At 33.9% G+C, this 26,600-nt stretch overlaps 3 protein-coding genes across 3 annotated transcripts; 1 reads left to right on the top strand and 2 right to left on the bottom strand.

Annotated features, from left to right (window-relative positions):
* Nucleotides 1-208: 208 nt before the first annotated feature.
* LOC7478503 (uncharacterized) lies at nt 209-4,357 on the bottom strand. Its single transcript, XM_024585894.2, has 9 exons — nt 4,218-4,357; nt 3,657-3,761; nt 3,434-3,562; nt 3,201-3,316; nt 2,724-2,805; nt 2,018-2,077; nt 1,824-1,931; nt 1,245-1,290; nt 209-850 (listed from the first exon to the last, which is right to left on the bottom strand). The coding sequence occupies exons 2-9, from the start codon at nt 3,720-3,722 to the stop codon at nt 615-617; spliced, it is 843 nt and encodes a 280-aa protein (XP_024441662.1). The 5' UTR covers nt 3,723-3,761; nt 4,218-4,357; the 3' UTR covers nt 209-614.
* An 8,238-nt stretch (nt 4,358-12,595) lies between these two features.
* On the top strand, nt 12,596-17,198 carry LOC7467963 (L-ascorbate oxidase). The gene is made up of 5 exons (XM_002299746.4): nt 12,596-13,255; nt 13,381-13,473; nt 13,617-13,829; nt 14,562-14,756; nt 16,104-17,198. Exons 1-5 carry the CDS (start codon nt 12,941-12,943, stop codon nt 17,070-17,072), a joined length of 1,785 nt encoding a protein of 594 aa, XP_002299782.4. The 5' UTR covers nt 12,596-12,940; the 3' UTR covers nt 17,073-17,198.
* Nucleotides 17,199-19,472: 2,274 nt separating this feature from the next.
* LOC7467961 (vesicle-associated membrane protein 714) lies at nt 19,473-23,888 on the bottom strand. The gene is made up of 4 exons (XM_002298245.4): nt 23,460-23,888; nt 22,443-22,633; nt 20,945-21,108; nt 19,473-19,853 (listed from the first exon to the last, which is right to left on the bottom strand). The coding sequence occupies exons 1-4, from the start codon at nt 23,674-23,676 to the stop codon at nt 19,763-19,765; spliced, it is 663 nt and encodes a 220-aa protein (XP_002298281.1). The 5' UTR covers nt 23,677-23,888; the 3' UTR covers nt 19,473-19,762.
* Nucleotides 23,889-26,600: the final 2,712 nt, after the last annotated feature.

Genomic DNA, 26,600 nt, shown 5'->3' with positions numbered 1-26,600 from the left:
AAAACTACAAGAGTTAAAATGTTATTTACACAGGCCCTAAGAAAGTCAGGTTATTTTTTTTTACCCTCATCCATAATTTTATCTGATAACCAATACTGGAACAATAACAGGATAAGCCACCCAACATAATTCTAACCAATACTAAAGCATCATCTGAAGCTTCCTTTACTAAGGAATATCATATTCACAACATCCCTTGCAGCATTCATTCATATTCAATGGTTTTCAACTAATATTATTTAGCAAGATGATGCTTCATATGTTTTGCTTGCATGAAAAGCATAATCCGTATAATCCACAGAAATGTAAACTTACACTTGTTAGCGGCATGATCCTTAACATTTCACAGTATCCTAAACTTGTTTAGGAGAAAACATAAGATTGTCTAAAGCAGTTCTCACCTGTTAAATTACCATGACGACATTGACTTTCAACAGCTGGTGCTTAAGCTCTAGCATGAAGCATGGTGGAGCTAACATAGTACTTACTATGTATAGTCGCACCATTTTGCCTCGGGAGATCATTTTTCAGCAAGTTGACGTTTGTCTTCCTCCTAAAGCTTTTGCAGCCCTTTTGACCCAGGAACACATCCTGTTATTAGTAGATATACCAATTTAGTTTTGGGAGGATGATTCCTTAGAATGACTCTCCGCAAGGAGACGATTCTCTTCCTCTTCAAGTCTTTGCAGCCACTTTAATCCAAGATCAGATCCTGCTTTTGCTGCAATCTGGAACTGTTCCTTTGCTCTCTCTACAGGATTCATCTCAGTATTTTCAGCGCTGTTCATTTTTTTCGCAGATGAACCCCTCTTCAAACTGAATTTTGTTAGATGTTCTGGAACCTGAGCGCCTGGACCAAGAGGAAACCCAATATCACAATTAATAGCTTGTGCTTTTCATCTTGCACAAGTAAAAGACAAGATAAATGATTTGTATAATCTTTAAGATGAAAAGAGCTTTAATCTAAATCATATCCCTAGACAAAGTTCATAGAACCTACGGAATTGCAAGAAGTAATCTCTATCAACTGTAATGATGGCAGGTTGTGCACCATGATATCAATACGAGGTCATTTAGTTAAAACTCAATTTTAACTAAATGCCCTTCATCAAAATATTGGATGCTGATCATGCAATGTACATGAAAAGGAAAACAAAGACATTACTAAAAAACTGAGTCATCCCAACGAATTTCAATGAACAGGAGGGAAAAGAAGGTAAAGAAAGGGAGTCGGAACAGCTTACCTCTAAGGAGGAGAGATCCATATGCTATAGCAGCACCAACATGTCCCTGCATAAAATAATAGCAGTAAAGAAAGGTCGTACAGAGGAGTTTAACTAATAATATTCTAGAGCAATTCAGAACTTATGCCTTCCCAATTTCATTATCAGCAATGAAAGAAACCATTTTTTCATTACAACATTACAGATACTCTGCAATCACAAGTCTTACAGTTGCAAAGATGGAGCTCAACTCTATGCACAAGGCCCTCAAATTACAGAGTTTCTATTTCCAGAAGCATTAGATGGCAGAAGGGGCAACCTGATTTCTTTTTAATTTTTTTTCAGGACAGAACCTGCTTGTCAAATTTATCTCATGTATCTTGATAACTACTGACGATGTACCACAAAAAGCCAACTGCCATCACTTTAACTTACATTAGCAAAAGTCTACCAGTTGGCTTAAAATATGGAGAATGTCAATCAAGTTTAGAAAGCAAATGCACCCCCATCACCCCCCAACTCCCCCAGGAAAGAATAGATAGGTAGAGAGAGAGAATTGATGGATGCAATCTAGTCATTATAAAGAACTCTGTTTATTACCTTCTCCGATGCCCTATGGAAACACCACAAAGCTGAGGCGATATCTTTCTTCACACAATCCCCCGTCAAGTATACAGCACCAAGAAGGTAAAGAGCACCAGGATGCAACTACAATGAATCTGGCTCAAGTAAGGTCTCGAGACCCATTATAGAAACATTATAAACAATCATTCTAAGCAAAAAAAGAAACATACCTTTTCAACTGCCTTCTCTATATAATAGAAAGCTTGTTGATCTGATTGGACATAATCATTCTATCCAAAAAAGATATGACATAATATTACAAAAGGAACGTTACAAAACAATCAGAACTAATAGATCCACCAGGAAACAATTGAAAAAGAAAATTCTCACAATCAAGGGCAGGGTGGATACTACTTTAGAACTTGTTGTCAAGCTATTGATGATTTCTAGTAAACGAAATTTCACACAGCATGGTCAATACTATCCTAGTTGATAAGAGGTCCCAATTCCGAAAGCTTAAGCTATCAAGATATACATACCCCAAGCTCACAAGGACTAAAAATATTAATCTCAAGCATTTAAGCTATCAAGACTCAGAGCTCATAAATATGAATTCAAGTTAGTTTACCATGCAAGAAGTTTTAAGAGCAGGAAATGAAACAAAGGTAGGATAGACATTTATCATGAATATCAAGATTGGATCCCACACAAGGCCCTATTAAAACTACATTATATTGGGTTCAGTTTGGCAGTCTACTGTTATGTACAGCATGATTTTCCAGAATCATTATATGAAATATTTCCACAGATACTTCGTTTTTAAACATTGTCTTCTATTGTGTTAATAAATAGAAGCTTGATAATATTTTGCCAACATTTTCACATATGAACCAGTCTATAAACACTAGTTTGAATATGGAACACAATAAGCCTAACCTCAACTCTTAGACGACAACCTAATTCATATTGTGCTTCTGGATCACCCATATTTGCAGCTTCCACTAATAAAGCAACTCCTCTATTTCATGATAAAAAAAAAGAAAAAAACATCAGTAGTGCGCACATAAAAGGTTCACAAACATACCGTGAGTCAAAGTGACATATGCAAATGTCAATGTGGAAATAGAAGGGCAATATTCATGACAATATTGGATGCTCAAATAAGTAAAGTCGTGATTACTATTGAGTAAATCAAAAGCCTAAAGAGCATCAAATTTTTTTACTGGTGCCTGTTTAGGGGTTTAATATGTTATCCAAACGATTGAACAAAACTGATTGGGTGGCATATCAAATCTAGAACTAAGCCAATCCCAGCTCTCAAGCTGCCTTGACACACTAGTGCAACAATTTACATTTAAAACCATGACAACAGGCATACACTGAAGCAAGAGAGAGAAAATAAAAAGAACTTACATAGCATGATTTTGCCCTGGAACATGGTACTTCAGATGCAATTTGGACAACCAATACCTAGCATGGGTATTGGAGTTGTCAACCTCCAAAGCCAGCTGAAAATTCTCCTTCGCTGTCTAATATCAAACCCAAAAAAAATAAAAAACAGCACGAAGACAAAAGCCAAATAGCATTTTTAATATTCTTCACCACTTTCGATATCCAGCATTTCTTAAGAAAAAGAAAAGGCCTACTCTGAGGAGAGGGATAAGACGTTTATCATTGCGTTCGCAGTAATCAATGACTCTATCCACTTCCTTCAAAGCACTCCATCCTTTCGCAATGAACTCCATCGCCTTCTTATTTCTACCATGGATCTCTCTCTGCCAATTATTAACCCCACCCCATCCCCAAACAAGAAAGGTAACAATCAAGAACTGAAGATGACTAAGACTACTGGAAGAGAAAGTAACTTACATAGAACTGGAGACGACTAAGAGCAGCGAGCTCTAGAGCTGGCTTCTTGACATAATTTCCAAGCATCTTTGATGTCTGAGTGAAAAGAACCCTGCCAGAAGCTCTCTGAGACAGAAAGACCGCGGATTTACCTCAGATTATTACGGAATTACAAGTGTTAGATCGAATTTAAACAAAACCACAATGACCTACTCATCAAAGTAAGAAACCAAGCAAGCCTTGAAGGGCGCCACTCATGAAACAGTGGCAAACCTCAAGGGAGGAATGATAATCCGATCAAATCTTAAAAACCCATCAAGAAAAAACCATGGCGATGCAAAATCTAGAATCAGTAGTCTGTTCACATCCTTGTCCATGATTAAGATTAAATATAGGAAAAAAAAACCCTCTCAGAGGCATTTTATCGAACACGTTGTGTTATTTTTAAGTATCATTACAAGCAACCAAAATGACCTGACTCAGGAATGTATAGTAGCCAAAAGAAGACATCCCGACAAAATATTAACTTAACGGAGAAGAAGAAGAAGAGGTATTTCAAAGAAGCAAAACTGAAGCACTGACCTTTTCTTTTCTCAAGCAGGACTGGGAGGAGACAGCAGACCCGTCGGAGAGAGGAGCAGGGACCGGGAGATGTAGCCTAGGTGTTTCAAATTGGACCTCTTAATGGGTCTATAAGTGGTTTGGGTTTGTATTGGTTACCCACCCAAGGTTAGGTCACACAGCCCATTTGACGTGTAGATGTATTTGCTCACATTCTCTTATGGCCCATTTTGACACACCCATTTACAACCCATACTCATTGAGAGATCATTAAAATTTTATAGTAAAAAGTCCCGGTCCGATCTGACGTGCCGATCCAGTGACTAGAAGCCTAGATCAGGCCAAGTTTTACTTCGAACATGTTTTTTTTTTGTTTTTTTTTTATTAAAATGATTGAATTTTAAAAAAATAACACTGATTAATCTATCCATTTATAAATTAATAATTGTGGCCCTTCCTATTGTTTTGTTTTTCTTAATTTTAGTAGCCATATGGGCATAGCTTGTTATTGGTTTCATTATTTATATAATTGATAGCAAGGAAAAACTTTGGTGTAACTAATTAAAATGTTAAAATTAGTAGAAAGTAATTGCAAAAATGATGTATCCGTCCACTCACAAAATCATAAGACTATACCTTAAAGTGGGTTTTTTTTTTAATGTATTTATATGTAGGAAATCTTGTAAGCTTTTCAAACTCCGTGGGTCCTTATAGTTTAGCAAAATGAATCAAATAGTCCCTTTAATATTAAATATAATTAAGCATTTCCCGTATTTTTATTGATCCTTTTTGTCCATGTCATGTCATGTTGTTTTTTAATTTATTTTTAATGAGAAAAGAAGGTATTTCTTGAAAAATATATTAAATTAAGTATAGTCAACAATAATTAAGGGGTCAATTAGTTATTTTTTGAAACTAGAAGGATTATTTAATTATTATACAAAACTAGAGGGACTGATTTGTAACTTACTAAAAAAAGGAACTGCATGTCTTAAATCAAAAGGAAAGCAAAAGCATGTGGTATCTGGGACCTTTTTCTTTTTAATAGAAAATATAATGAATCAATGCGGACGTGAGAGATTTTCAGCACAAGTACAATGTCCCCTTTACCATGTTGTTAGAAAACGTGATAATAATTATTATTTTTTAAAAAATATTTTTAATATTAATATATTAAAATAATATAAAAATAACAAAAAAATATTAATTTAAAGTAAAGAAAAAATAAAAAAAATTTAAATTTTTTTAAAAGCATTTTTGAAACGCAATACCAGACACATATATAGTACGTGCTTCTTCTTCTTTATTTTTTTTTTAATTTGAAGCATAGCTAGTTGCTGGATTGAATTTAAGTTATTATGTTAACTCAGAAGTCATTAAATAAATTTAAAATAATTATTTTTATTAAAATGATAATATTTTATTTTTTACAAGATATTAATTCCATAAAATTTAGAATAAATTTGTATAGAACAATTAGACCATTAAGAATTCAGTTTGATCAAACGAAATTGATCAGATTAATATTTTTTTTGATTCAACTAAAAATTCAGTTTAAACCAGACTCTAAATCATGAATTTTTTTAGATCACCCTGTCGAGAGTCAAGATAGATTTAATTACCTATAATTTGATTACAACACTCATCTTAATTTTTTATATTTATGATAATCTATCTATCTATATAACATTACTTTTATTTTATTCAATTAAGGATTCTATGAAATAGTTATACATATTAACTTAAAAAAGAAATATTATTTCAATTAGATTTACAGGAAGAAGTAAATAAATAATATTTAATAATATATGGAAACGTATTTTTTTCCTCTCTCTCTCTTAGAGACCTCCATTGCCTTTTTTTTTATAGTTTAACGTGGGTGTCCGGGCCAGCTTGCGCGCATACCTTGACTAATCTCACGGGCCCTGAAGTTAATGACCATGTAAGCCTCCAGTGGCCATCATATAAGCAACCACATGGCTCAAATCTGAAACCACAGAAGAAGCAAGCCTCCATTGCCATTTTAATCAAGCCATGTGTGGATATATGCTTCTTGTCCGCGTAGCTTGGCATATGAATCATTTATCTTAATTAATTTCTTGTAAGTTTCATTTTTCTTCTCTAATGATTCCTTGGACCAACATGGCAATCATAATAAAGGAATAAAAAGAGATGGAGGATATGTGTTAGTTTTCATTAATTATTTGCCGAACTATATAATAAAAAAAGGAAATTAAGCAAATTAAAAACATGTGGACCTGTTGATTGGGAAAACCGTGTGGTATCCGGGACCGTACCATTGAAGCATTGTATAGAGAGACACGGCCACACCACAAAATGAATATCGATCGATGTTTGGATGCGAGAAACTTGTAGGACAAGCTACAGAGACCACTTCACTAAAAGACATGCTTCCAACTTGTTTGATATACATTATTGGGTTTGGTGTTCTGTGTCTAATTCAAGCTTCATGCACAAACTAATTAATGTTGTTGGATTTATGCATGCATGCATGCTCTTCAGTGATGTTGGCAAGGGGCAGAATCTTGCGATTTTTCAGTAGCTTGTCATAATATATAAAAATATAGAATTCAAAATCGATCTGGGGTACTTTTGAAGATGTGGATCATAAAATTAAGAGCCTAAATTAAAGTAAGTTCTTAATTTGGGTGGATTTTGACCTTAAATATGACCTTCTACGTCAAAGAATTAAAGATTTCTACGAAATATTTGTACTTATTAACTCTAAAAAGAAATTAAAAATCTCAATTAATTAGACTCACAAGAAAAAATAAAGTTATATTACTTGATCAAACATGAAAATACATGAAAATGTACATATTTCTCATGTGGAGTTGAAGTTAAGAGAGAAGGTGTATTGGAAAATATTATGAAGACTGTGTCAATGAATCATCTTAACCCAATAGCTTAACCTGTTATAGATGAAGTTTCAGGATATGATTTATATTATTCTCTAACACACCCCCTCAAGTACTTAATTTTTATCAAATAAATGAGGATGGTGAGATTCGAACTCGTGACCGCTTGGTCATCAAGGCTTTGATACCATGTCAAAAAACCATCTCAACTCAATAGTTTAAGCTGTTAGATGAGATTTCAGGATATAATTTATATTATTTTCTAAGATACGCTAACATGTTGAGAAATTTGTAATTTTCACAAAGATAATGTAATTATTGTTTATGAGATATTTTGCGACCTCTTTTAATCATCAAGTAACACGTGGATACGTCTTGTCCTCGTAGCTTGGCATATGAATCATTCATCTTAATTTCTTGTAAGTTTCATTTCTCTTCTCTAATGATTCCTTGGACCGGCATGGAAATCATATACAATAAAGGAATAAAAGGAGAAGGAGATATGTGCTAGTTTTCATTCTTTGCTGAACTATATAATAAAAAAAGGAAAGCAGGACTGCAGGAGCATGTGGACTTGTTGAAAGGGAAAACGATGAGACATGGCATCTGGGACCATTGCAGGCACTGGCGTGAGAAGTTTTCAGGACAAGCATGTCTGAGACCACTTCCTAAACGACGTGCTTTCATCTTGCTCGATAGACATAACTGGGCTTGACGACGTTCAGCTTCTTATATATTCAAGCTTTATGGTACTGATCTTCCATGCATTACTGTCGTTGGATAGATGCTCTTCGATCAGTGAAGCAGCTGGCAATTAGGGATAGCATGCTAGCTTTCGTCTTTTTTCTGCTGTATCATCACGTGATTAATCGCGTCGGCTTCTAGTTGCAGGAGGCCGGTCAAGGTGTTTCCACCTCTTTCATCCTCATATTCCAGCATATAAAACACATGCATGTCCAATTTATTAATTGTTTTTTTTTAATCATTTCGTTTGATTTTTGGACGAGTTGTGGCTTTTAGAATTCGAGTTCTGAAACTTCGAATTTAATTAGAGGTTTTAATAAATCCTCCTACTTAGAAAGTCATTTGAATGGCAAAAACAAAATCTATTTTAAATAAAATCTAATTAATTTTTAAAATCATACAAGAAATAAAAATTTTTTACTCAACTAATTTGCTACATTGAAGAATAGGATTATACTTCTAATTAAAAACTAGATTTTCTAAAATATCTAATGACCCTTTTTCTATCACTATTCTTTCTCTTATAAAAAATAAACACACACCACTATATATTAAATTCTTATTGCATCACAAAACACTCTTCTCTTCATTACTTCCCACGTGAGTGTATTTGATATTGTGGTAGTTTTGTAATTGTGATTTGAAAAAAGTTATTTTATAAAAAACACTTTTGGTTGAGGTTGATTTGATATTTATATATGTTTGGTTAAAACTGTGGTTGAAATTGAGGTTGAACAAAAAGTAATTTAATGTGTTTGGTAAAGAATGCTTTTAAATTGAGGTTATAAAATAACTAAAAAAGATATATATTAATATTGATGGTTTTTAATTTAAATATTGTAGATTTAACTACTGCTATTACATCATGAAATAAATAATACTTTATATAAAATATTTTTTATTATTCCATTAAACTGTTTAGAATTCCATCACGTACGAAATTCATCTGACAAGGACTATAGTTTCCATGATTTTTTGAGCATGCAACAAAATTAGATAAAATATCACTAGGAACAAAATTAGAATTACGATCTAATTCTGCAAATGTTACGCTATCATGCGATCTCTTTCTAATTTATATTGTGTCATTGAATAATGTTAAACACTAGTTTCTCGAATAAAACATAATTAAAAATAAAAAAATTAGATTTTTTTACTGTTCACGTGAACAGTGCAGATTGAATTAATTCACCTTCACTCTGCACAGACGACATATAAAAAGAGAAGCATCTTGAAGCTGCTTTCGATTAACCTGCGTTTTAAACGCAAAATATATCAGGTCCAACAATAATAAACTGTGTTTTATACTTTATCAAATAGTTTTTATCTGGGATTTGCTTAAAAAATAGAAGCAATCATAGAAACAAACACGCTATCTTAGTCTTTAATGTTGTTTCATGGGTTATTTGAGGCGATGACGATGAAGGAGAATAAGAGTAAGCAAGGAGTCGTTGTGGTTAAAACAAACAAGCAAATAAATAAATTTATTATTGTTGTTTAAAAGATGAGAGAAATATTTTTTAAAGCAATTGAATGGAAGAGTTAGACCGATAGTACTAGCTGGCGAATTTATTATTATGTCAGGAAAGAAGAAGAAGCATCACAACAGCACATTAATTTCTAGCTACAAGAGGTCAAGGTGTTTCCACTCTTTCATCCTCATATACACGTATGTCGGTCCAATTTATTAACTCTTCATTCTTGGTTATGCAATTTCAATTTCTTTATTGATTGAGTTGGATTTAAACATTATAATAATTCAAATCTGACACTGAATATTATTTTCAAAGAAACTATTAATTAATGGTCATTAATTTGGAAACATGCTCGTTAATTATTGACCTTATTCAATCTTGGCCTCTTAAGAAAGAGTTGGTCTTCAAACATGGCCTTAATGTCAAGCTCACCATCTATTAATCAAGAACTCATATTCATAATTATTTACTTTCTATGAACACTGACGAGGCAGCCATGCATTAATTATTACTGAGTGTACAAACAATTAGCCATCGAATTAGAACAACTCTAGCTCTTAAGGTAGCAAATGCAAAGGATCTATCCCTCCTGTCTTTGATTCAAGTTATCATATATGTGTTCATACATATGAACCGATCGATCTTGTCTAGTGGAGACGTCTTAAGACACGTTATTCATGCTTCGAAATGGCGGTCCACCATGGGAGCACAATTATTTGCACAACGGCAGCCATGTATGCCCTTGTTCAGTCAACAGAACTTGGAGCGTTCATGTTAGCTATTATCGACACGGTAGGGTCAAACGATTGAATTCGTGTTTTTGTTTCGTTTTGAAACAATACACACGATCATGATGGTATGAACATTATTATTTTCTTTTCATCATGAACAATGAGAACAGGAAGACATGCATGTGCATTCAACAATATTCTACGCCAGCACTAAAGTGCAAGGAAACCTGTCTTTAACCATCATGAGAACTCAAAGAAAATGAACAAGGATCGATGGTTTAGAAAACAAACTAGCAGAAACAAGGAACAGAAGAAGAAAACAAGCCTGGCCCTCAACAATTTGGCTCATTTCTTATACTCTATTTGGACATATATAATTATTGGATTTATTATATATATATGCTTCACGTGATGGGATTTATTAATTATATAGTCAACAGATATTCTTGCACGTTTCTTTTTTATTAGGTGCATAACATATGCTTTAATTATGACTGTAGCTACTGCCTTCTTTTTTTTTTCCTGACCAAATATTCTTTTGTCTTTTAATCTGCTCTTTTTGTCAAGGCTTTAGTCTAAGGAGAATCCTTTTCTTAATTACTACGCGACGACTAATTTAACATATGAACTTTATAATATTCTTGCTAATTTATCTATGCCTTTATAATAAATACCCTAAGAATATATTCTTAAAATACAACCGCACCGTATTATTTGATGAGTCATATTATAATAAAAATCTTATAATCTTGATAATCTAGGGTTCTTAAGTGCAACAAACCTCATATCCAGCTTCACCATAAGCGTACAAAAAAAAATCTTAATAATCTAGCTATCCATATTTTGATTTTTCAATATCAAACCAAAAAAAATAATAATTTCTTATAGATAATATTGTGACATAAATGTTCTTATTACATGTCTTATTCAGTTTTACCACGTTTTATTTTTTTAGAACTTCTTATGCATATCTTTCTTAATTAATATATTCATTTCATTCACTGTTTGCTTGTTCTTTTCATCCTAACAGTAGGAAGATATTTATTCGATGCTTTTCATGGTAACATTAAGTAGTGTTGTTTTGTATGTTGGGCAAGGATAAATTGGATATGATAAATTTTTTATGAAATTGTTTGATATATTTTTGGACAATATAAAAATCAATTTTTTATCTTGTTTAAAGCTGTTCTGGTAAAGAAATTTTTGTCCCCTTAGAAAGGATAGAACAAATTTGTCAAATTCTCTATACAAGGGTTAACCTAAGTTGATCTGGGTCATTGTAAGGATAAAAATAGTTATTATTATAATTTTAAAACTCGACTATGAGGTCGAATCGAGACAAGGCCCATGTCACATATTGTATTGGCTATTGACCCGTGCCAACGTAAAGATAAAATTAGTTATTATCATAGTTTTAAACCTGAATTGGGGGTCGACTCGGGGCAAGACTCGGGTTGACCATTGACCGAGTCAACATAAGAATAAAAGTGCTTATTATCATGGTTTTAAATCTAACTCGGGGGTCGACCCAAAGCAAGGCCCGGGTGGCGGGTCAAGTTGACCATTGACGTGTGTCAACATAAAGATAAAAGTGGTTATTATCATAGTTTTAAAATTTGACACGGGGGTCGACCCGATGCCAAGACCGGGTCACGGGTCAGGTTGACCATTGACCCGAATCAACGTGAGGATAAAACTTGTTATTATCATTATTTTAAAACTAACTAAGGAGTTGACACGGGTTAAAGCCTAGGTCACAGGTCGGTATGGTCATCCTAGGTTGACTCGGGGCAAGAACTGAGTTACGGTCGGGAGGGTCAACCCAAGTTGATCCCCGTCAATGTAAGGATTAATGATGTTATTATCATAGTTTTAAGATCTAACTTGGAGGTCGACCCGGGGCAAGACTTGGGTAATAAGTCAGGAGGGCAACCTGAGTTGAACTAAATCAATGTATGGATAAAAATAATTATTATCATAATTTTAAAATCTGACTCGAGGGTCGACTCGGGACAAGACCTGGGATAGTCAACCCGAGTTGACTCAAATTAAAAAAAAAATCCAAACAACCTTGTTTTGACAAAAAATATTCCAAAGAAAATCAGTGGATTTTTTACCCGTGTTTTATCTCTGGTCAACCAGGTCATAAATTGACCCTGATTTTTTACTGGGACAAGTCAGATCAATCATTTATTTATTTTTTAATTTCGAATCAATCCAAGCCAGTAGGTTAAGTTATGTTCAATATCTATCAAATATTAAATAAAATACATTATTTAGTTTAATTTAAAATACACTAAATACGAGATAATTATCAGTCCAACGCAGTCTAATCAATTCTATTCAATATATCAAAAAAAAATAGACCCCAACAAGAACTGCCAATGGAAGTTCTCATAAAAATCATCATACCTAACACACGCACTATGAGTGAGACTCCATGAACATAATTTCGCAGCCACAGAAAATAAAACTTATTTCTATCCATGCATACACATTGTTTATTACATGCTAGATCCTATATCAATCAACTTTCTGACCCAGCTTCAAATAAAAATTATTTATTTTTCGTATTTAAATTACGAGGTTAGCATTTAAAGGATTTTTCATCTCATGAATATATATTTTAATTAATGTAGAAGGTGAGGTATGTATTTAAATTCGTTTGAAAAATAAGATCAAATCTATATTGATGAGTTATAAGCTTATATAAAAATAATCATATCATTAGAATATGAGAAAAAAATATAAATTAAAAGAAAGGAAGGTTCAGTCCAAATTAAAGGAAACCCCTTCCATCGCCTCTATAAATAGCAGCTCGATAGGGCATCCACTCGACAGAGGTGATATAGCAAATATCATTACTTGGGCATCCACCGCTACACAACATCTTCTTGAGCATCCAACAGGAGAAAATGGGGACGCTGACTTACAACTTCTTGGTTGAAACATTTTCAAGAAGTTTCAAGCGTCTCATTATTTGGTGTATTTTACTTTATATGATCCAATGTTCATCGGCGACTTCTAATAAGACTGGAAACCATTTTTACAAATGGAAAGTGGAGTACATGTACTGGTCTCCAGATGGGATAGAAAATGTTGTGATGGGAATCAATGGCCAGTTCCCTGGTCCAACAATCCGTGCTAGAGCTGGGGATATAGTTCATGTGCAACTCACAAACAAACTCCACACTGAGGGGGTTGTCATTCACTGGCATGGAATCAGACAGGTTTCTTTCTATACTTTGATCCCATGCTCTGATGGAAGTATCTCTGCATGCAACGGGTTGTTTTTCTGAAAGAATTGCTTTACTGTATTTATTTGGTATTAATTCACTTCCTTTTGATTTTGCAGAAAGGAACACCATGGGCAGATGGGACTGCTTCCATTTCACAGTGTGTCATTAACCCCGGAGAAACCTTCGATTATAGGTTCACTGTTGACAGAGTAGGAACACTCTACTTCTCTCTCTCTTGCTCTAGCTAACTAGATTAATTAACAAACCTTGACTCTTATGTGGCCCAAAAGCCATTCCTTTTTATACAGGCATGTTTTAGATGCATTTTTTAGGGTTTAACTAATTTTTGCAGGCAGGAACGTATTTCTACCATGGACACTATGGAATGCAAAGATCAGCAGGGTTGTACGGTTCCATGATAGTGGATGTGGCAGAAGGAGAGAAGGAGCCTTTCCACTATGACGGTGAGTTTGACCTGTTGTTAAGTGACTGGTGGCACAAAAGTGTTCATCACCAAGAAGTTGGCCTTTCTTCCAGACCAATGCGTTGGATTAATGAACCCCAGGTAGATACTCACCATCCATGTTTCTATCATGAAGATTATATTATGGCCAAAATCCTGTATTTTGATGATATTTTTCATGAAAACATTGATCCAAAGGGACATATATATATACTCACCACGACCTTAGTTTTGGAGTCTATAGAGTCTTTTTCTTCTTGTTTTTTTTAATTGTGAGTGTTTGGTGAGTTTATACGAAATGTTAAAATTAGTAATTATATAAGTTTTTAATAATTTTAAGATTTATAACATTTAAATTAATAATTTTTAAAAAATAAATTTAAAACTTAATCAGTTAAGCTATACCCTTCAAAAATTTTTTTTGCTAGAAGAGTCAATGTCAACCATTACCGATGATAGTGGCATGCATATTGTGGATATTGGCATGACCAGCCCCAACTAGCTAGCTCTCGAAGGGACAATGCAATATACATCCTGCCGGAATTTCCATCTTTCTAATTTAGAATATAAGATTTTGGATTTCTAATTTAGAACCCTTTTCTTTTTTTTGCGGTGCATCGCACAAACAAACGGATATTTCAAAACAAATGGATTGGAAAATAAAGAAGGTGATTACTATGTTGCTTTAATTTGTCCATGGTAGTTGGTAGACTCTGTTAACTTTTTGAGTCCAAAATTCAAAAGGAGGGAATAAAAAGGAAAGCAGGTAAAGCAACATATTAATTAAATATATTTCTCTTACTCGTTTTCTTTTGAAAATGATCATATCTTCAGGCCCTACTTATCAATGGAAGAGGACAATATGGGTGTTCCCTGGCAGCTCATCACGGCAACTCCTCTTTTAGCCAGTGCAATATAACAGGACATGAACAATGGGCCCCTTATATCCTGCATGTGGATCCAAACAAGACCTACAGAATAAGAATCGCCAGCACTACTGCTCTTGCTTCTCTCAACTTGGCCATTGGGGTAAGTATTTATGGTAGTAAAAACTTAAAGAGTTCTTGATTCTCTTTCACACAGCACGTAGGATAGCCCCTTTGGTTGCTTGATGGTTAAGAAGATTTGAGATTTAAACTGTGTGATACTGCTGTTCTGTCATGTCATGACACCTTACTTGGTTGCCAGAGATATTTGAACTTATTGCCAATAGGAAAGTAGAAAGTGATTGACAAGTTGTGGAGAGATGGTGGATCTAAAGATTTTCTTCTTTATAGAAATGGTGATGATTCCTCATCCTCCCTCTTCCAAAATATTAGATGCATGCCCTTATCAAGATTTGGATCGAACCCAATTCTAGTGTAAATTCTTGAGTTGCACTGGTTGTTTATATAGCTGGAAAAATACAATCCACACCCATTTTTTTTAAGAAATTAAACTCATCCATTGTACATTTAGAATTTGATATATGGTTCTTTTTCCACCAACATTTTAGATTATTCATGTTGGAAAACATATATTTAACCTACATATCAAATTAACATGAAGAACACTATAAAATTCTTCTAAATACACATGAATTATGATGAAATTAGGAGGATATCCTTCTGCCAAAACTCGAAGAAATATATGTGAGAGAAAACATCAGAGGGGGACTGAGAAATAGAGGGAGGGTGAAGGTGAGGGAGAGAGATCAGAAGTCAAAAAGAAAAATATATTCACCAATTAATCTGCCAAAAAATAAAGAAAAGTGAGAAAAAAGAAACCAAATCAAAAGGTGGGTTTGAAATGGTGTCTGTCAAGTGTCGACAGTGGCAGCAAATCACGAGCACAATGTTTGCCTTGTTTAAGCTAATTCACTGTCCTTGAAGAAAGGACGACTAGGACTAGCTAGTTAAGAATCTCTGCATCTATTTTCACTTTTTGCAGTTTACACCATCACCTCCTTAATTTTATATGTGACATGTTTTCCTTCCCAACCTCCCTTGCCTTTTTGTCAAACAACTCAATTTGGCCTTATGCCCTTTATCATTGGATCCATAAGCGTGACTCGGTGCCTGTAAATTGAACAGTTCTGACTTCTGAGCCCATAGACATCACTATTCACTGTGAATGTCGACAAACCTTACAGGCACAGCTAGCTCCCTTGTACAACTCTGACCTGTGTTAAGCTACTGTCTGAGTTTTGACACAACCATACATTTGAAAGTGTACAGAAATAGGAAAGAAAAAGAGAAGGAGATGATTAAATTAATGAATGAAACGACTTTGGGGCCCTCCACCTTTTTGATTAACCTGAGCACTAATGCAAATTGTTATCATTGCAAATTGATGTGATGGCTAAAATTATTTATGTTTTGTTGTATTTGTCTACAGAATCACAAAATGATGGTGGTGGAAGCCGATGGAAATTATCTGCAACCATTTGAGACTAATGATTTGGACATTTATTCTGGTGAGAGTTACTCAGTCCTATTAAAAACAAGTCAAGACTCCTCCCAAAACTATTGGATTTCTTTTGGTGTAAGAGGAAGAGAACCTCACACCCCACAGGCCCTAACCATATTAAACTACAAGACCAACTCTGCATCGAAACTCCCTCTTTCACCACCTCCTGTAACTCCCAGATGGGATGATTATGCTCACAGCAAGGCATTCTCTAACAAGATTAAGGCCCTGGATCATAAAAGTATCCCTAAGCCTTCACCGACTTACCACCGTAGGATTGTCCTGCTAAACACCCAGAACAAGATGAATGGCTATACCAAGTGGTCTATCAATAATGTTTCCCTGTCAATACCTGCCACTCCTTACTTGGGGTCCATCAGATTCGGCCTGCGGGATGCTTTTGACCAAACAAAGCCACCTGAGGATTTTCCAGGACATTATGATGTTATGAAACCACCAGTTAATCCTAACACCACTACTGGAAGCGGGGTTTACATGCTAGGTTACTATAGCACAGTGGATGTTATATTGCAAAATGCAAATGCATTGACAGAAAATGTAAGTGAAATACACCCATGGCATTTGCATGGTCATGATTTTTGGGTGCTAGGGTATGGAGAAGGGAAGTTCACCAAATCTGACGAGAAGAAATTCAACTTGAAAAATCCACCTTACAGAAACACAGCAGTGATATTTCCTTACGGATGGACGGCACTGAGGTTTGTGGCAGATAATCCAGGAGTATGGGCCTTCCATTGCCATATCGAGCCACATTTGCATTTGGGGATGGGCGTGGTTTTTGCTGAAGGTGTCCAGCATGTTGCTAAGATTCCTAAGGAAGCCCTTTCTTGTGGTTTGACTGGGAAGAGGTTCATGACTGGAAGCCATTTGGGCTAAGTTAATGTCTTTTGTTATGTTTATGCATGGCACGCGATGGGGAGTTATATGCCTTATTTGTATGGTGTTTGAAATTTAAGGTGTTAATGTTATCATTATAAATTATAAGGTAAACTATTTAGTCGATATTGTGATGCGGTACAATTGAAGATGCATTTAAAGCTTGATCCATAATAATAATAAAAAAGTTACCAAACTAGTGAAGTATGACCTAAGAAGCACAGAGTTAATGTAACTCTATGGAAGACACAATTCTCCAAAAAATTTTGTCTTCAATTCCTTCCTACCAACACAGCCGCGAGGATGGTCTAAATACTTGGTCTTGTGATCATCAATATAGAGACAAGTCATAGGCCATGTTTTGTCCAAACAATCTACAAGCCCAGAGCTCTCAAACTCATCAACCCAAATTCCATGGTTATTAGGCCACAATGAAAAGTGGTGTCCACAAGACATACCTTAACTCCATATCGGGACACTTGTTCGGCGAGATATGGACCAACCGGGCCAGTGCCACTAACGATCACATCAAAGCTAGACCTATCAGCAGGATGGTCTAAATACTTGGTCTTGTGATCATCAATATAGAGATAAGTCATAGGCCATGTTTTGTCCAAACAATCTACAAGCCCAGAGCTCTCAAACTCATCAACCCAAATTCCATGGTTATTAGGCCACAATGAAAAGTGGTGTCCACAAGACATGCCTTAACTCCATATCGGGACACTTGTTCGGCGAGATATGGACCAACCGGGCCAGTGCCACTAACGATCACATCAAAGCTAGACCTATCAGCAGGATCAAACCATGAGAAATCAAAATCCAAGAACTCTGGTTTCGGTTCAGGTTTCAAGTCAAGAAAGCTTCCAAAACTTGCTGCTTAGGATTCAGTGGTGGGATTTTCTCCAAGGTATGATGTTGGATTTGTGAGAAGAGAATAAAGGAGTAGGTTTATGGTTTAGAAGATAAATTTTAGCAGCAGGAGCTGGAGAAAATAACCTCAGACAAATAGCCATATACAACACAAGAGAGAAAGAGAGACGGAAAGCAGTAGCCTTCCAAAAAAAGATCAGCAGAGAAATTGTTACTATCGGGAAATGAATTGGAAGATACTATCAGATATAGAAAGGGAGGAGTCCTACGGTCAAGGCAAGAGAAACATATATGTTATATAATTTATCTCTTAGATATATTAATTTACTTGATATATATAATAGTTTTGTAAAGTTAAATTTATTATTAAATTCATTTCAATCTTTTAATTTTAAACAGTTAAAACTACTAGTGTTGATATAAAAGATTAATATTTTATAATCAAAGTAAATTCACTCACATTTCTTATAAATTTTCGATGATAGACTTAACTCGTAAAGACTAGTAATTTTATTTTATTGCTAGAATTTGTCCTATCGTAAAATCTTATTAATTTATGATTTAAAAATAAATTTAATTATAGTTTTTAAACCTAACTTAAGGTAGATTAATCTAATACAAATCCTGAGTTGCAAGCCGGTTAAATTAACCTAATTTTTTTAAAAAAATTAAAATTGTGTTTTTTTATTATATTTTGACTAAGTTTTTTTTTCCTGAATTGATTATCGGGTCAAAACCATGTCTGTTCTTCCTTTATTTTTTTATGATACCCGACCTTTATTTTTTATGATACCCGACCTGGTTAAAACCCCAGTTCATCCAGGTCCAGGCCAGGCAATGTTTTAAAACAGTGGTTTTAATAACCATGCACCAGCACAATATAGGTTAGAGATAATATTACCAGCATACATTTCCAGAAACTTAACTGTTATTTGAAAACATACACAGACAGACTTGTTAGACCAACTTAATTATGGATTCCACAATCTCCAATTGTGCACTTACAGGTGATAGAGCCATCATTCATACCATATATGGCTTCTGTCATATTGTTATTTATCATCATCCTTGTTATTTTTCTTCTGGGCTATGATTATATTATCATATGAACTTAATTGTACTTCCAGTAATTTTGCAACTTCTGCTCGTTGGACCATAAGACACGGCAAAATTTAAGTGGTACGAAAAAAACAACAACAACAACAAAAGCTTCAATGCCCTGCTCTAGTCTCCGGGACAAGTTAGACAAGAGGGTGCGGTGCTTGAATAGAAGGAGTGTTCTAATTGCGTGCATGCATAACACCAACTCGAATTTCTCACATTAACCAGGAGCAGGTGATGAAAGGGGGTAGAAAATACTAAAAAACAAGACAGCTAATTTGCCCAATAGAAGAATTTAAACATAAGCAGCATCTGCTTGCGCATGGAAAATGGGAAGAGGAAGAAAAATAAGTCACAAACACAGTTAACACAGACAGACTGATAGATGAAGACCGCATAGTGTATGACAGTGGATGTTCCAAAAAATGAATCTGAAACTCAACACTATATTACACAATAGCAAGAATCAAGGAATTTGCAGTGTATTCACAGATGACCAGTAACAACAAAAAACAAGAAATGAGGCTTTTCTGTAATAAATATCACATACACCGCATGCAATAACAGCATAGGAATCTACGGTGCTATTTCTGGCACTTGGGGAAGGTTTAGATTCCACATACATGTCAAGATTTCATAGTCCATTGGAGCTCATATGGATGCTGCGGATCTTTGAGCATACCTCGGCAGAAATTCAGCACCGATAAAGCAGAGACTCAAGATCTGCATGAAGGTAGAGTGATGCCTCCACAACAAGCAGCAATTATTATGTACAGCAACAAAACAATCACGCATGTCAGCAGGGCCCTGTCATGGAAACATAAATTTTGCGCTCACTTTATGTACCAGTCAGTTGCTAGCAATTTAAACCACTTCTACATTGCAATAAGAATTGATTGAAGATTTGGGTTTTTTGGTTGTTTGCACCGTTCTATGTAAAAAATGAAGAAATAGGTATGTCAATTGCTTATCATGCCAACTTTTCAGTATGTACTATGAAGAGAGGCAAATATACTAGATAACTAACCATCTATTGCAATTGATAAGTAAATAGTTACTAAACCTATTTTGCATCCACCAACCAAGTTCTAGCATAATAGTTCACAGAAAAAATATATCCAAAAGTAGGTTGCATTTAATTTATTGTCTAGAAACAGAAAGGACAAACAGGTGGTTGGTTGAAGAGACAAACATGAAAATAAATCCGTTTTTGATATAGTTTTTTTTTTTTTGGAGTGAATTTGTCCTTAAAAAAAAAACAGGAAGGACATATCCCTCTCTCAACTATCTTTGTCGCTTTTGTCGCAAGCCAGTAACAAAATACTATCTTAGTGTCTCGGGACAAATACACAAGGGGCATAATCGTATGTGGTTGAAAAATTAGAGACATAAAAACAGATCTGTCTCTGGGATAATTTTGAAGTGAATTACTATTTTTTAAAAACAGAAAGGACACACATGTCTTCTATGACCCAACTATCTCTATCTCTTATGTCCCGAGACAGTAATCAAACGTTAACTTATAGTCAATCATCATCTAGATTTAAAGTATTTAAATGACAGTATCTTTCTCATTAAACAAGCTAAGGGCAGCATAATGGGCAATGCAGAGGGAGAAAATGCTTAAATGAGCATGTTGTATGGGTTTCTAAAATCTTGCATACCCCTTAACCAAAGGTCTTTTTTAATCTTAAAGAGCATATGGATTCTTTTTGCATCTAGAGATGGAAATAAGCCAATTTTTCCTTTTTCGACTTCTCACATTTTCTGGCCTTAAACTGCTGTTTTCTCTAGCAACTTCCAAATTTAGAAATTTAATGCAGTAAGAAAAATCTTTTAGCATCAATGAACAAAAACTAGAAAATTAGAATTCAAAGGGTAAATCATAGGGCTCTTACAAGAGCTTAGCATTCTTCATCCAGAGAGCTCTTCGAAGGCCCTTGGACTGTTTCTTGAAGTGAAATGCACCATCTTGCATCGTTGCTGTTTTGTCAACAAGAAGCTCAATTCGGTCACCTCTCTCAAGTATTTTCTCGATGTTTTCTACCATAATTGTACGGATCTGCACACATTTTTCCAGCAATTGTGAGCACAATATCAATGAGGGGAAAAATGAAATCCCAAACCGCAACTACCTCCCACCCATCCCCAAGAAAAAAAATTAACAAAGAAAGATTCTAACATCAACAGGCCACAGAAGCATATGACAGTCATGAACTTCAGGAGCCCTAAATGACCTTCTTTATTGTTATTATTATTATTTTGAACCTCGCCTAGATAAACTAAAAAGCTGCAATAAACTGGAACAAAATATTGTGTGATGCATGAGCAAATAAGGAAACCTAGTTTATAGTGAGTTAGCAATTAAGGTTGTTCATTTTATTTTTTTGAGTTCTATAGAATTTACTGCTATTTCTTAGCACAGTATATGAAAAGAGAGTACAATTCATAATTTGGAAGGCACTACCAAATGAATCAGGGATAGAGGACGTTAATATGAAGCAGACAGTTCAGGAATAAAAAAAATGCAGCAGTTAAAGAGAATTTTTTATCTGAATCTCATGAGCAATCATGTGCATGTGATTGTTTACATTCACTTATGTTATTTACCAGGATTGAGATAAGTTTAGCATCATCCCATGAAGTAGATCATCCTGTGACGATGGCATAAGACTGGAGAAAACAGGCAAACTCTTGCTTTACTATATTTGGTTTGGTTCTTACTCTACTTATGAATCTTAGAATTTCTTTTTAGACAGCTGAAAACCTTTGAACTGCATCACGTGCTCAAAGGCACAAAATTTAGCATAGCTTAAACACATTGACTTGTGATAAACAATGCATATTAAGAAAAATCTATGTTTCCATGATATTTAAGTGTTTTATAGATATATGGAGTATATTGCAAAAACAAACTGAATGTTGTGCTGCTATTAACTGACACCCAGTCTTTCAAACAAGCACCCCTAAACATATATTCTTTATTAGGACCTGTAACAACTATAGCACTAGGAACATTAGAAAATAACATGAGAAGGAGCTTGAGTTCAAACTGAAATAAGTGATCTTTTTTTGTGCACTTAAAGAGTCAGCGATGTGTAGAGGGGTATAGAAAGGCCATCTCAATCATGCAGCCTTGCTGAATATGAGAAAAAAAGAAGATAAAGCTCAACAAATGAGCTAGGAATGGTTACATTCCCCCCTCTTTTGGGTTCAAGCCACTGTCTTGGAGGATTGTTGTGCTTGATGTTTTCTCCTTTGACGCGATCAACAGAACGTCATACTAGTTGTTGTAATATTTCATTAAAACGAATTCTTTGCTATGGTGCCTTGGTCATAGAGATGTACAAGAAAAATAATGTAAATTGAATTTGCATGAGAACAGAAGATACTTGCCTCGCCAACTTCACCTCTTACACGACTGAGAGTATCAGCACTAGGATTGCTGGAGAAGAATTCCATTTGCTGATGCAGGACCCTTGAGAACTCATCATTCATTGCATAGGCTGGCGCATAGTGAGCAACTCGTCCATAGTTTTTCATGAACCTCATGTGAATGTCCTCCAAGTACGTAAACGGAATCCTCCCTGAAGACATTATAATATACCATAAAGACAGCAAGAAAAAAACTAGAAAATCTCTATCATGACCAAGTGAGAGTTATTCAATCGCAGTGACCCAGCAAGAGACAGAAAACTAAAGGTAAATAACAATGCGACACATAACTATATAAGAAAACTAAAGGTAAATAACAAAGTGACACATAACTATTATCAGTCGCCATCTGAAAACCACAATTTCATCATTTCAAATCAGCTAAATGCCATAGATGGACCACTGAGAAACAGGGAGATAAACTCATGCCGGTCATTAAATGTCAAACATAACAAAAAACTCTTTTCTTCTTCTTCTTCTTCTTCTTCTTGTTTTCTAATCAAAAGTAAATTCCGTCAACAGAAGCAACAATTTCTAAGCAAATCATTTTCTGCGTGAAGATAAAATCAAGATTGCTCTCTTTCCAAAACTTTACATATCTCATTGTGAATTAAGTCCTAAAATCGGGTAAAATAATTTCAAACCCAAGGAGTTGGCCTGGTAATTTAAAAGGTATGATCTTGGAGCCATCGCCAAGTGGAATTTATTAAATTCCTCTTAATGAATCTGATAAGAAAAATTAGTTCTGGTTGACTGGTCGGAGGATGCTCCTTACCTCGAATTAAAAAAGTAAAATAATTTCATTTTCCGGCGATTCAAACCAACACACGATTCAGTAACTGAAACCAATATAATCAGCAAGGAAAAAAAATTAAATCCAATAGTTTCACTGTCTAATCAGTTCAAAATTGAATTTGAAATAAAATATAACATAATATAAGAGTAAGTGGCGAAGAATGGAAAGCTATGGATACGTACTGCCGAAGGTGTCGTTTGCCATACAGAGAAAAGTGAGGCCATCGGATCTGAGTATGTGAAATATGTAACGATCTTGCGAGAAGCAAAGCCTTGAATCAGCTTCCGATGGAAGCTTCTCCAGGATCCGTCTCGCCACCGCTCCTGTGTTTCCCGTCACCGCGCTGAACTCAGACAGCACCACCGTTCCCCTCGCCACTACCGCATAAATGATCGCCATCTCTATCTCTCCCTCTCTGTATTTTCAATTTGACGGTGGTGGCATAGAAATTAGTTTTTTTTTAGTATTTAGTGAAATTTTTGGGGTTTTGAAAGGGAGTTGGGAGATCAAAGGGCGGAGACGGCCAGCTATATGATTATTGCCACCGGTAAGTCTACGCGGGGACAAGAAGTCCTTCGATCGGTGGGATTTTATTTAATAGCGCGTTTGATACCGTGAGGATTTTTAGCTTTCAAATATCTCTTTTTAAATATATTAAAATAATTTTTTTAATTTTTAAAATTCATTCGTATTATTAATATTAAAACAATCTAAAAATACTAAAATAAATTAATTTAAAATAAATAAATAAATAATTTTTTTTTCAAAAATATTTTTAAAATATAAAAATAAATAGATTCTAAGTAAATTATGATATTGTTTGTTTTTGCGATCCAACCATGTACTATTAAAAAACTTTTCTTCAAATTAGTTTTTGCGTTTCTGAATCATTTTGAAGTGTAAATGTCAAAAATAAAATTTAAAAAAATAAAAAAAATAAATTTTTTTTAAAACGCTTTTAAAAATAAATAGGCTCTAAATAGATTGTGATATTATTTGTTTTTGCTATCCAATCATGTACTATTGAAAATGTTTTCTTCAAATTATTTTTTGTTTTTGTGAATCATTTTGATATACTGATGTCAAAAATAAATTTTAAAGGAATAAAATAATATATTATTTTAATATATTTCCAAATAAAAAACACTTTGAAAAACAACTGCTACAATATTACCCTTGTCACCTTCCACGTTGGATCAATATTTTTTTTAAGTTAAAAAAAAATATCCAAGCATTTGTTAATATGTTTATATATATAAAAAAAAATTAAATTATATAGAGATTGATCTGATAGAACTCGGTCAACTTGAAAAGTCTAAAAACAACCTAGACAACTGGAAAAAAAAATAATTTGACTAAAAATAATTTTAAGATGACATTATTTTTTTTAATATCGAGACAATAATATATTAGATTGATATAGGTCAACCCAAGCTAACATGTAAAATTCATAACTCGAGTCATAAGACCATGATAATCTCATGGAAAGTAAATAAAAAAAACATATTGAAGCTCGATTCTCAATCAACTCAATGTTGATGAATGAAATTGAAAAAAATCAGTTAAAAAATGACAAAAAAAACTTGAGTCAACCTGTCAAACATGAATCATGAGACCAGAATAACTAAATAAAAAGCAAGTTAAAACAAATTATGAAGCTCAATTCTCAATTAATCCACTTTAAATAATAAAATTGAAAAAAATATCAATTAAAAAGGAACAAAAAAAGACCAGAGTCAACCCCATCATCAGACTGGAATAACCTCATAAAAAACAAATTAAAATAAATTATGAAGCTTAACTCTCAATCAATTCAGGTAGTGAATGATGAAATTTAAAAAAAAAATCAATTAAAAAAAGGATAAAAAAAAATCAAAGTCAACCTTATAAAAACCAAACTGAAAAAAATCATGAAGCTCGATCCCCAATAAATCTAATGTTAATGGATGAAATTAAAAAAAATTAAAAAAAATTGTGTCAATGAATAATACTTTGCGAGGAGAGGAACAATGATTTCCCCTTCTCAATTAGTTCTTGTTAACAGGTTACAACAATCAAGCTATGCTGATTAAAAATTTGTTTGGTAGTAACAAAAAATCTAAATAATAGAGAATTAGTTGGCGTTATTATTAAACTTAGCCTAACAAGATAACCTTAAAACCTCTCAATCCGATTTCTTACCTAGTCTAGGTTTAAAATTAAACCGTATAAAAGTTTTTCTAATATGACTAGTAAACTTGGTTGATCCAAAAACAACCTGACTGGTTGGTAAAACAAAGTTTGAGGATGAGATTGAGAAAAAAAAAATGAAATTGACAAAAAAAACTTTTCAACCCAAATTCTTACCTGGCTCATATTTAAAATTAAATCGTGTAAGAATTATCCAAACATGACCCAATCAACTTGGTCGATTGGTAAAAAAATCTAAAGATGAAATTGATAAAAAAAATCTCTCTCGCTCCAACTCTTTGTGTAGCCCTAGTTTAAAATTAAATTGTTTGTGAGTTACCTAGCATGATCTAGTCGACTTGATTGGTTCAAAGACAACCTGAGCAGCTATTAAAAAAAATTATAGATAAAACTAAGAAAAAAATAATGAAATTAAAAGGCAAAAAAAAAGAAAATGGAAAAAAAGAGAGCAGTGAAGCTCCATAAAGAATCCAATTTTTTTAGTAGAATATGTAATTACACCTGACTTGACAGGGTGATTCGAGAAATTCATGATTCTAATCCTGGCTCGGTCTGGATTTTAATTTAAATCATAAAAGACCAAACTCAACCAAACTTAGTTTACTTGTGATCTTATTGTCCTGGTTAAACTCGATCTAATCAACCCCATATATTTAATAAAGAAAAAGAATTTAAGTTAACTTGCTGTTTCATGAGTTGATGACTAGACTTTTTTAAAAATGATACCTTAAACAAAGTTCGAAAACTATGATCTCATGTGTGCGCGGACAATGCATATAGAATCGATGCCACTTCTTAGACTTGACTTGCTCCTTCCTTTTAATTTTAACCAACAATTTTTTTTTGTTTTCCACACTGTTTTTTTCTCTTTTTATTTATTGGAATAAAGAAATTACAGAAAATGTGGACTCAAAGAACTTATGAATATAAAATCCTAAGCCTTATTATTTGTTATTGAGCCACCTTTTGTTGTTAAATTAAAGAAATAAAATGTTATGAATGGCTTTGGAAAGGGAGGAGACAATTTAATTTTTTCAAAATATGGAAGGAGGTATTTTATTTTAGGATGGAGAAATAGGTAATTTAATATCTTGTCTTTATGAAGAGATTAATTAAGAAAAAAGCAGAAAGAG

The sequence above is a fragment of the Populus trichocarpa genome, chromosome 1 (assembly GCF_000002775.5).
Source record: "Populus trichocarpa isolate Nisqually-1 chromosome 1, P.trichocarpa_v4.1, whole genome shotgun sequence".
Lineage (NCBI taxonomy): Eukaryota > Viridiplantae > Streptophyta > Magnoliopsida > Malpighiales > Salicaceae > Populus > Populus trichocarpa.
This window is presented reverse-complemented; position numbering and strand designations above follow the sequence as displayed.